Here is an 11,605-nt window from a genome sequence, read left to right as displayed (position 1 = left end):
ATTTTAAGCTAGCGGTGGCTTAAGTTAGCTGAAGTTTGTAGTGGCTCTTAGAAGAAAACCATGTATTACAGTTTCTCCTGATCCATAGACTACTTTCAGGGACAGGAACCATCTAAAATGAAGTTGTAAAAAACTTCCCTTTTAACCCCAATACTAACTAACCCTAAACCTAACCATAGCAAGTTGTTGCATATCAACAGAGTTGCAGTTGATAGTCTGTTGATGGTTTGAGCATCTGTAGATCATCTATAGGGGACTATCCAAATAAGGTGTGACCCAATGTTTTAGTAATTATTGTCTGAGATAAGCATTTGCCCTCCATTAAAGTACTGTATAGAGTTTATATCTTGACCAAAAACCAAGCATAATCAATTATTTATATTTTAGAGCAGTGAAATGAAACACAAAAATCTGATGCAGTATCTTTAATCATGAAATTCTTTCAAGATTATCAAGAGGCAACAATCGATAAAATAATCTGATTGTAGCTAGACTCAGTTATAGAATCAGCATGACCTTCTGGTACAGTATTGGTATTTCCAGCGACGATCTCTGATAGTACACAAGACAAACAGACATTTTGTTCTTGTTAGTTTTGTTGTCAATTCATCCTTTGCTGAAGCTTGTTTAATCCAAAAGCAAAAATATGACACAAACACACACACACACACACACACACACACACACACACACACACACACACACACACACACACACACACACACACACACACACACACACACACACACACACACACACACACACAGACAGAAAATACTTGGAATCAGCTACATTAGAATACAGTACCAATGAATAATTGTACTCACTCATGCTTGTTTTCATGGAAGCTTTCAACTGCAATCAGGTAGGAATTTGGTGGGACATTAAAAGTGAAGGCCTCATCAAACCAGTTTACGTAGTTGGTCCACTGGCAACTATCGGTACAGAAGTTGCTGGCTCCACAGCAGGTGAACTTCCATCTGTACAATGGTGGAAATGAGGGTTTGAATAATGATATATTTTTTGGATTGACCTTGCAATTCGCATTATAGTAGGGTTGTTCCACAAAAAGAGTGCCTTTTTGTGTAGCTTTTAAGTAGAAATGATGCACCAATATTGCATTTTAAAAGCCTGTTATATTAAATGAAGTTCCCTTTAATAGAGACCACAGGTAGAATTCAATAAATCTGTTTTTATAAGGCTTGCTAAAGTGCAAAAATTCAGCATTTTGACATGTCCCTCCATCAACCCTGTGTCACTTCTAGGAAGATTTTATACCACTAAATCCCAACATTTCTCCAAGTTTCACCATCATTGTAAAGCCCTAGTTATTTTGTTTGATTTGACAAAGTCATTTCTGAAGATTATTATTTATTTCATATGATTAGTGATTCATTTACATCTGTCCCTCATTTCAAGGTCAACCCTGTTAGGTGAACTGAACTCTTATTTTAATATGGTGAAACTATTCCTTTTTAAATATATTTTTTCAAAAGAAACATTGAACATCTAATAGTCAAATCATAGAGTAAAAGCAGGTGAGCTGGTTCTACTCTTTTTGCCAATTTGCTGGTGTTTTGTGGTGGAAAACTGAGTGGGTTGAGCATAACACATCAACCCTGTTACCCATAGATAGACAGGCTAGAAATGTTTTAACATTCAATTGCCACTCCCTGTTGCAAACAAAACGCTTCCATTCCCCCTGTCATAAGGGGATTTATGGTTGATTTAAGAAGAAATGGTCAACCCTGTTACGATCAACCCTGTTACGATCAACCCTGTTACTTTATTTGGCACTTAATAGGCACTTACTATTGTCATTTTTTTATTTAACCTCTTGGGATGGGAAAACTTTTTTATGAAGTTGAACAACAGCTCTTTATGACAGTATGTAAAAATTTGGTGAAATCACATTTTTTGGGGGGGACCAAGTTACACTTCTAAAAAGGCACCGAATTGGTGGAACAACCCAGTAGCAACATCTTGAAGCTACTCCCTCCATATTGTGCATAGCCAAAACAGAACATAAATACCCCCAAACAAACAACAAAATCATAATCTGGATGTTTAGGGATGCTGACATGGATGAACAACATATGAAGATCTTTTTAATCATGTTTTTATCTCATGTAAGCTGCATTGCATTTACATTTTTTGTATTGCAAACCGCTAAAGTGCATCATTAAGGCACATGTAGTTGTTTGTGTACATAAAAAACAAACATCTATGATGAGGTCATACATTTCAATTTACAAATGAAATCACATGTTGAGTTATGAGCACTGTTTCAACCAACCCATGTAATAACCAGGCAAGGTCTCTCCTACAGCTCAGCTGCCATTGACAATAAAAGGGAATGTCAGTCACCTTCAAAGGCAATGGCTTTATCTCACCTTCTGTCCTCATGTTTGTTTTCATGATAGCTGTGCATCCCTGTGATGACCTGGTGGCTTGGGCATTGGTAGCTGAAAGGTTTGTCGAAGTCATTTACGTAGGAAGACGTGAAGCAGTTAGTCGCTGAGTCAAATGTGGTTTTGCACCCAAAGTCCCACAGACGGTCTTCATGTTTGTTGTGATGCTCACTAAAATTTGATAAATACATTACAATGCACAAATTAATAGTTGAATTTATACGAAAACAAACATGAATGCAGTTTGAAAGTTTATTGTTGCCCAGCAAATTTAGTCCGGAATTCAATTGCAAATACCTAAATCCAAAATACAGAGTTAAACCAGAGTTTAATTTCACAAAATGGAAAATTACAACTCTAAATCAACAGCAACTCTGTTGATATGCAACAGCTTGCTAGAGTTTGAATTAGGGTTAACTCAGCACTGCAGCAGTAAAAAGCACACTTTGATTTGGAAATCTGCGCTTGTGAGTCAGTGAAGATTTCAGATGTAAAAAGATTAGGTTTTGCAGAAGATTGGTTGTAAGGAATCACCTCACTATGCGAGAGATGGATTGTCCTGGGGGGCAATTAAAATCTAACGGCTGGTCATAGCTGTTCTGCCAGCGGAGGTCTGCAACACACAAACAACGGTACAATAAAAACTGAACTGATTACCGTAGTAATCAGCACCTCCTTTTCCTTTAAAAAATATAGATTTCTGACCTCACACATTACTTTTTGGTAAAATATTAAGTCCACATTTTGAGTTACTCTACTACACATATGCTCAGGCTTTAATCCTCAACATCAACCTCACACGTGACATAAAGCATACCTTTTCCGTTGACCAACACACCAGCAAAAAGCAGAATAAAGACTTCGGCTCTCTTCATGGCTTCTCAGAGGCTTGTGAAGGGCCCAAACTAAAATCAGCAAGGTTGATGCTCCATTTATAGACAGTCACGATCTGTGTCCTTGCTGGCCCTTAGGCCACGTACGTGGGTAATATCAATGTTTGAGCAGGTGTATTGCAGGCTAAAAATATTGCAGTCAATTCATGTTATACTGAACAAACATATAAACGCAACATGCAACAATTTCAACGATTTTACTGAGTTACAGTTCATATAAGGAGATAAGTCAATTGAAATAAATTTATTAGGCCCAAATCTATGGATTTCACATGATTGGCCGGGGGTGCAGCCATGGGTGGGCTTGGGAGGGCATAGGCCCAGCCAATCATAATTAGTTTTTCCCCATAAATTGACTTTATTACAGACAGAAATACTCCTCAATTTCATCAGCTGTCCGGGTGGCTGGTTTCAGACTATCTGGCAGGTGAAGAAGCAGGATGCGGTCATGGGCTGGCGTGGTTACATCTGGTCTGCGGTTGTGAGGCCGGTTGGACGTAATGCTAAATTCTCCAAAACGACGTTGGAGGCTTATGGTAGAGAAATTGACATTCAATTCTCTGGCGGACATTCCTGTGGTCAGCATGCCAATTGCACTCTCCCTCAAAACTTGAGACATCTGTGGCATTGTGTTGTGACAAAGCTGCATCATTTTAGAGTGGCCTTTTATTGTTCCCAGCACAAGGTGCACTTGTGTTATGATCATGCTGTTTAATCAGCTTCTTGATGTGCCACACCTCTCATATGGATGGATTATCTTGGCAAAGGAGAAATGCTCACTAACAGGGATGTAAAAAAAATGTGCGCACACAATTTGAGAGAAATAAGCTTTTTGTGAATATGGACAATTTCTGGGATCTTTTATTTCAGCTCATGAAACATGGGACCAACACTTTATATGTTGCGTTTATATTTTTGTTCAGTATAGTTTGCAACATCATCTCACAAAGAAAGGGTTTTCATTTTTGATGAAGAGTTGATGACATTTTGATTAACTATCCCTCTAAACCCTCAGTTTACAGTCATTCTCATGGTTTACGGGGAAGCAAGTAAGAATTTCTTTCCCAGGGGCTCATTGGTTGGCTGTTACAGTAGTTCCACAATTACACAAGACTGACAATATCTTTGAAAATGTTTATTTGGCAGAAAATCAATTTATAATCAATAAACTACATTCTGTACATTGCATTCGCATTACATCTGTACAACAATACAACAACGCCTTATAATAATAATTGACAGGTATTTTGTGTGTACTCTCAGAGTGATGTCTCTTTGGGGTCCTTGGTCTCTGTTGCTGCAGGCCTGAAGGACAGAATCTCTGTGAATGTGTGACCTGTAGAATATATTATCACAAGAAATGACTAATTAGTTACTCTGTAGACTCTATAGCTTTTTCTTCCTCTTTCTTTCTCTCAAGCTGAATGTGTTATCACCCATCCATCTCCCTCATCTCTTCCTTGTCTTCTTCCTCTCCCTTTATCATGATCGAAGGAATGCTTTTCCTTAAACCCTCTTCCTAGGGAAAGGGGATACCTAGTCAGTTGCACAACTGAATGCATTCAACCGAAATGCATTTTCCGCATTTAACCCAAACGCTCTTAATCAGAGCGGTTCAGGGGTCTGCCTTAATCGACGTCCACGTCATCGGCGCCCGGGGAGCAGTTGTTGTTGGGGGTTAAATGCCTTGCACGAAGGCAGAATGGCATAATTTTCCACCTTGCTGGCTTGGGGATTCAAACTAGCGACCTTTCGGTTACTGGTCCAACGCTCTTAACCGCTAGAATACCTGCCACCCAATCCTCAATCTCTCCCCTTTTTTCCCCCTGCCTGTATCTCTTCCCACTCCCCCTCCCTCCCTCATCTCTTCCTCCGCCCTCTCCCTCCATCCATCTCTCACGTTTCCACTGTTCCAGGGGCAGGTCTGTGTTGTCCATGGAGTGATCGTAGGGCTGGGCCTCAGTCTCCTCCTCTGGTTCTCTGAACTCGCTGAAGAAGGGCATGGCCAGCGCCTCCGAGGCACTCACCCTCCGCTCAGGGTCCAGCAACAGCATGCGCTCCAGCACACACACCGCTGCCACACACAGAGGTATACAGTGTCTTTAGTGGTGTTATGGTCAGAAAAACACTCCTAACAATAGTTAAAAACAGTTGCTGTTTGTAAACCACTGTTTTTGATCCTTTAGTAATAGACTGTCAAATTCAACTAACTGTGTCTTCACATCATAGTATTGAATGTCTGCTCACCGTCTGAGCTAGCTTTGGAAAAAAGAAAGTGCAAATCTTTCTTCGGTACTTTGGGAAGGCTCCGTATGTAGTTTTTGGCCTGTTAGAAGAGGAGCAGATTTACATGGGAGTGTATGTGGTATTATGTTTGCATGTGCACTAGTAGGATATGCTAGCTTTGAATATGTACTATCTGAATGTATTTTGAGTGCCCACATGACTTACATCTTGGCTTTGTAGCTTCGTCACAAAGTCTGCAGTGGGTGTACCAGTGATCTTCATGATCTCTTTCAGTTGGTCCAGGTCTGTGCTCACCCAGGGGTCAAGGGTCATAGCTCATGTGGTACAGGAAGTCACATTCACATGCTGCTCATTCTAAATATATTCTTAGCCATAATAAGCTTATAGAACTAGTCTTTGACTGGTCGAGAACATATAATTATGCCTAATGCACACGCTGATTTGCCTGACAGGATCATTATTAGTACAAATACTAGTGTCTCTCTGTGAAGTAGGTGTGTGGGGTGAAGACAGAGAGTAGTAAACAGTGAAAAAGGCTACGGTCATTTCCTTTGAACAGCGGCTTTCCCAGCAGCATCTCTGCCATGATGCAGCCCACCGACCAGATATCCACTGACGATAGGGGAGGACAAAGACATACATAGGATTGCATTATCTTTCAGTACCACGTTTCTACCAAACCAGTTGTTTAACAAAGTTACGAATATATTGTACACAAATTGTACAAAGAGATAGATCTCCACAGGACCTCATACTGTAGGATATTTTTCTGTTTACAATAGCATGACTAATCATAGCGATAACACTGTTTGTTGACATTAGCAAGTACTGCCATCTTGTGGACAAAGAAGTCAGCCATGAATGAGTGTATGAGAGAGACTCACCTGTCTGGGTATAGTGCATCCAATTGAGGATTACCTCGGGGGCTCTGTACCAGCGAGTGACGACGTACCCCGTCATCTCTGTGTCCGTCTGCCGAGCCAGCCCGAAGTCAAGGATCTGAGACAGAGAGAGAATTGCTTTGGCTACATTGGATTGTCCCTTTCATGACAATAAAGCACAGGAAGGAGGTTGGCGGCACCTTAATTGCTGAGGACGGGCTCGTGGTAATGGCTGGTGCGGAATAGTGGAATAGTATCAAATACATGGCTTCCAGGTGTTTGATGCCATTCCATTTGCTCCGTTCCAGCCCTTAGTATGAGCCGTCCTCCCCTCAGCAGCCTCCACTGCAATAAAGTGTATTTCAGTTAAATCGAGGGAGAGTGAGACTGAACAGGGAGAGCACAGTGCTCATCACAGGTCTGGTAGTATTATGTATATGTAGTACCTTCAGCTCACAGTCTTCGTTGACAGACAAATTTCCAGGTTTGAGATCCTGTTGGTATGTAGAAAAATTATCATGCTGCCAGACTGATGCAAACACACAAAGAGCTTCTGATATGGAAAACGGGATGAATAGTAGTGGGCGTGAAAAAGAGCAAGGGCCCCACCCCCAATGCACATAGTTGAAAGGTCAGAGGTTACGCACCCTGTGGATGATCCCTGCAGAGTGGATATACTGTGGGAAGACAAGAAAGACCAGGAAAACAGACAGTCATAAAATTAGAAAAAGAGTGTATTCTGTGAAATATTTTAACCTTCTGTATAAACTGTCTTTATTTTGTTTCATATTTGAATGTTGGAGATAAAATGCATTTGTAGGTATATCTTTTTTGGAAAATATTTTAAACTGCTTAGAATTGTATAGATTGTTCTTGTGAGTGCATGTGTATGTTTGAGTGCCCACCTGACTTACATCTTGGCTTTGTAGCTTCGTAACAAAGTCTGCAGTGGGTGTATGCAACAGTGAAAATGTATGCAACGGTGACCTTCATGATCTCTTTCAGTTCCCGCGTGGGGCAGCGGTCTGCATCTCATTGCTAGAGGCGTCACTACAGACCCTGGTTCCATTCCAGGCTGTATCACAATCCGGCCGTGATTGGGAGTCCCATAGGGCGGTGCACAATTGGCCCAGTGTCGTCTGGGTTTGGCCGGGGTAGGCCGTCATTGTAAATAAGAATTTGTTCTTAACTGACTTGCCTAGTTAAATAAAATAAATAAAAATGTATGCAACTCTAACCTTGAGTCCTTTCAGCATTTGATAGACCAGGAATTGCACCCTGTCCTGTGACAATCTCTCCATCTTCATCAGTTTCCCCAGATCAGTACCCATGAATGGCATTACCAGGTAACTGAGAATGACAGGAGAATACTTCATTGTGAATAAAAACATTCAGTTAAATAAAATTAAATATATGAACAGGGAGGGTATTGGACAAAGAAGTACTTACAAGTCATGAAACCTGTCCAATGAGATCTCAGAAGTGAACACATCCAGCAATCCAATCACCTAATCCAAGCCAATCAAAGAATAACAGAAAATAAATAGAATAGCTTACCTGGAAAGAAAATGTTTGCATCATGTAGCTCAATTACAGTATCAGGAAATGATTCCCACTTGAAGTCACACACAATTGTGATATGGGGTGTGTCTCTGTCTTTCTAGTGTGAGCCACTGACTACAGTAGATGTTGCTATGAGGCTATTTTTACATAACATGGATTGGTTTCCTTCTCAGACTTTCCTTGTGTACCTCTATTAAACTCTACCTACTCCCAGTAGACATCTTAAAGCAGTGGTCACCAAGTTCAACCCTGGCCCAGGAGCACAACAACATGTACATGTTTAAAATGCCTGATTCACCTTCTCAAATCAAGACTCAGAACCTGTGCCTGCCTCAAATTAACATCTCTATAATCTTGATATTATGTGTTTATGTGCAGTATTATGGGTTGTGATGTGAATATTACCAATGTGATCTTTCTGACTACTCTGCTACTGACTAATTGCCAATCGTAAGGAACAGCGGTGTTTGTCTCACTGTGTGCAAAAAATTAACTGTCACTGCAGCCTAGGCCATAAGGATTTAAACAGTTGGTGCTATCGATAAAAGTGTGTTTTAAATGTACTGTAGAGTTGTGCCCTTTCATTTTTAGACTAGGCCTAATTAGTGGTGTGAAACAGACACCTTTTCTGTTTATGTGCATTAATCATGAGGTGTGTATTTCAGGAAAGGCACTCACATTTTCGTGCTTCATGTGCTTGAGAAGCCGGAGCTCTCTGTAGGCCCTCTTGGCGAAGAGCTTTGACTGGAAGGGTCTGTGGAGCTTCTTGATGGCCACCCTCACCCCAGTCCTGTGGTCCTGGGCGGAGCTGCAGCAAGACATGTAGGTACAGGGAAGAAAACACTTTAGCAATGTTGATCATTGGTGGTAGCCTACTGAAGAAGGACCCAACTCTTATTTTTTTTTATTTACAATCATTTACATCCAAATATCATGTTTTGTTATCAAGTGGTTAGGCCTACTTCAATGACATTCTTGGGTATTTCTGGAATTCAAGTAGAAACATTTGGTAGGCATTTCCCAAGAAACATTGTAGCATTGCGCACAGACCCAAAGACCCTGAACAGATGTAGCCTAGGAGGGCCGATGCACTTCATTCTACATCTTCTGCTCACTAAAATCCAACAAACAATGAGGACAATGGGGGTTCTTTGTTATGCTTTTCCCGACTAAACAAAGCCAAAAAAGTCCCTGCCGTGTAAGCTATGTTTAGGAATGATACAGAAACCGCATAATGTAAAAGTGATGTCTTCACTATTCATCAAATAGCACCGATGTTTGTTGATGACTTAATTCGGACACAATCCAGCGCTTCACTGCACAAAAACTTCCTTTTGATAATAACCACATGAAGAATGCACGAGATGAACAGTTCCTAAAAAAAAAACGCGATGCATATTTTGGGAACGAGTCACGTCTTCTTGTGGCTTGGTTTGTATTGCCTTCATATAGGCTATTGTTAACTCCAAATTCGACACTTACGAAGCGTAGCCTACCCATGTTTGATGATTAAAATGTCTCAAACTCACCATACTGTCCCATAGGCGCCAGTCCCCACCTGCTTTAGCTCGCGGTATCGCTCTGGTACCTCCCATGCGGTTTTGTTTACCTCCTGACCGTAAAATCCTGTCCGCGTGCGGACCGACATATCCAAATCGATATGAGGGTCAATGTATCCCCAGCTAACTCTTAATTCAGGGATAATAACCCGTTGTTGTGCATGAGACACTTCGTTCGCTCGCTCTCATGTAGCCACCACCACCTACACACTCTCTGGCACTCGGCAAACGCGCAATGCGTTCGGTTGCTAGAGTGGTCACTAGTGATACGACTAAACAACTGTAACCAGTGGCTGGTCTCACTGGTCTCACTCGTTTTTTATACCTCAATGGTATCACTGGTGAACACACCATCGCCTGGTGGCATGACCTCTCTGGCTTTTGTCAGAAAAAGGTCAACACGAGAGTCGCCCTGTGCTATTGATGGGTGTGTCTGTGTCCAGCAGACACACCCATTTTTTAAAAGTAATTTAGAAGATGCTCTTTATCCAGATGAAGGTTACGCGCCTTGCTCAAGGGCACATCGGCAGATTTTTAACCAGCAACACTCTTAACAACTAGGCTACCTGCCGCCCTGGTTCTTTATTGTCTTACAATCAAGTCACAAGGAATGTTGCCAAAATGCTGTCTGTTGCGATGAAATAGCAAAGAGAGCTAGCCTAGCCTAAAGATAGGGATGAAAGTTATTTGACTGTTTTCCTGGCCTCCCTTGGTCACACTTCCTTTCTGCTTTGCTGATAGTGTTGTTGCTGTTTCTATGCAGGCTCAGAAGTAAAAATGTACATGTAGGCTACACACACACACACACACACACACACACACACACACACACACACACACATACATACACAATTATTATATGTCTATGACACACACAGTAAGAGAACTGGTGAGGAATTTCGTTTTTTATTGATGACAAGAGGAAGAAGAGGATACACGTGTCGTCATGATGATCAGAAGAGTGGTCTCTCATAATACTGTATCTATTCTGTGGCTGAGAGATTATGACATAGTTCAATGTCTGCAGGCATGTTTGTTGGAAACATGCAAGAATGGACCTTGAAGGCAAATTGACACACACAAACACACACACAAAAGGCCATGTATACTCAGACTTAGAACCCAGAAAGCACTGGAAAGCTACTGTGTGTGTGGGCTGGGAGTATTGATGGAACTTTGGCCATGTGGAGGAGGAATGAGTAGGCTGTAAGTCTGGAGTAAAGTCTTTCATAATGCCACAACATGCTATGCCCAGGACAGATTCTCACCACTGACATAGTGCTGCAGACCTGCTGATAAGCTGCTGCGTGATACTTGGAAAACATACATTAATTTATGCATAAAACTTAATAGACGTAATTATTTTGGGAGAAAACAAGACTGGATTGATGCACGCATCCTATTCATGATGTTAACAAGACAGGGAATAGATTGATTTTATGTAGTCTGAATATGTGTAACCAAATGTTTACTTGTTCATGCTGCATAATAGTGTCATAACTGTTGTAATAGAGTTGAGTTGGTTGACATCAACTGTCATGAGTTGTCATGGCATTATGACACAGAGTTGACATTCAGTTATTGATTGGAAATGCAATGGCAGAAATTTTACGGTTAAAATCCATGCCACCTTGGAATGAAAAGACACTTGTTTTTTAAACATACAGTTTTGTATACATTCATCTTGTTGCAGTTTCTATTTAAATCCACCAAGTTTCCAATATCAACATTTGTACATGACAAATACAGGACCGTAAATAGTCAAACATCAACCGAGAAAGAGTATTTTGGATTATCTGTACTGTAATTGAGGCATTGTGTATATGATTGTTGTTGTAGTTCTTGGGGTAGTATATGTTTCAATTCCAGAACATGTTTTTTTATTGAAAATTGAATGATTTTACTCCCCTGTAATTTGTAAAACATGCTGTATATTAGACCTCTGAAACTACAACATCCAGACCTATTGTAAATCCAATGTAAACAGGCAGAAGCTACTCAGTTGAGGTGCTTATGATAATGAGTACATATTTTCTTGTTGCTGTTTGTCT

General features: G+C 40.8%; 2 protein-coding genes across 3 annotated transcripts; both read right to left on the bottom strand.

Moving 5' to 3' along the window:
- Nucleotides 1–423: 423 nt before the first annotated feature.
- Nucleotides 424–3,308, bottom strand: LOC311139780 (hemagglutinin/amebocyte aggregation factor-like). Its single transcript, XM_084174728.1, has 5 exons — nt 3,229–3,308; nt 2,946–3,024; nt 2,394–2,582; nt 828–980; nt 424–552 (listed from the first exon to the last, which is right to left on the bottom strand). The coding sequence occupies exons 1-5, from the start codon at nt 3,284–3,286 to the stop codon at nt 507–509; spliced, it is 525 nt and encodes a 174-aa protein (XP_084030854.1). The 5' UTR covers nt 3,287–3,308; the 3' UTR covers nt 424–506.
- Nucleotides 3,309–4,424: 1,116 nt separating this feature from the next.
- On the bottom strand, nt 4,425–9,840 carry LOC311140577 (mitogen-activated protein kinase 12-like). 2 transcript variants are annotated; one of them, XM_084175695.1, is made up of 12 exons: nt 9,525–9,840; nt 8,674–8,803; nt 7,882–7,940; nt 7,671–7,782; nt 7,080–7,109; nt 6,879–6,926; nt 6,436–6,550; nt 6,092–6,163; nt 5,756–5,835; nt 5,552–5,630; nt 5,205–5,378; nt 4,425–4,640 (listed from the first exon to the last, which is right to left on the bottom strand). In XM_084175695.1, the coding sequence occupies exons 1-12, from the start codon at nt 9,641–9,643 to the stop codon at nt 4,564–4,566; spliced, it is 1,095 nt and encodes a 364-aa protein (XP_084031821.1). In that variant the 5' UTR covers nt 9,644–9,840; the 3' UTR covers nt 4,425–4,563. The 2 variants fall into 2 exon arrangements, with proteins under 2 accessions (XP_084031821.1, XP_084031822.1); XM_084175696.1 differs by lacking the exon at nt 9,525–9,840 and adding an exon at nt 9,046–9,503.
- Between the last annotated feature and the right edge of the window lie 1,765 nt (nt 9,841–11,605).

The sequence above is a fragment of the Coregonus lavaretus genome (genome assembly GCF_964263955.1).
Source record: "Coregonus lavaretus genome assembly, chromosome: 13".
Classification (NCBI taxonomy): Eukaryota; Metazoa; Chordata; class Actinopteri; order Salmoniformes; family Salmonidae; genus Coregonus; species Coregonus lavaretus.
This window is presented reverse-complemented; position numbering and strand designations above follow the sequence as displayed.

Excerpts from the sequence above, each read along its gene's own strand:
- LOC311139780 (XM_084174728.1), bottom strand. The coding sequence starts at position 3,286 with ATGAAGAGAGCCGAAGTCTTTATTCTGCTTTTTGCTGGTGTGTTGGTC. Across the intron at positions 2,583-2,945 it reads TCCATCTCTCGCATAGTGAG|TGAGCATCACAACAAACATG; the intron begins GTGATTCCTTAC and ends ATCAAATTTTAG. Across the intron at positions 981-2,393 it reads AACAAACATGAGGACAGAAG|ATGGAAGTTCACCTGCTGTG; the intron begins GTGAGATAAAGC and ends ACCATTGTACAG.
- LOC311140577 (XM_084175695.1), bottom strand. The coding sequence starts at position 9,643 with ATGTCGGTCCGCACGCGGACAGGATTTTACGGTCAGGAGGTAAACAAA. Across the intron at positions 7,941-8,673 it reads AGCACATGAAGCACGAAAAT|GTGATTGGATTGCTGGATGT; the intron begins GTGAGTGCCTTT and ends GGCTTGGATTAG. Across the intron at positions 6,551-6,878 it reads ACGAAGACTGTGAGCTGAAG|ATCCTTGACTTCGGGCTGGC; the intron begins GTACTACATATA and ends TCTCTGTCTCAG.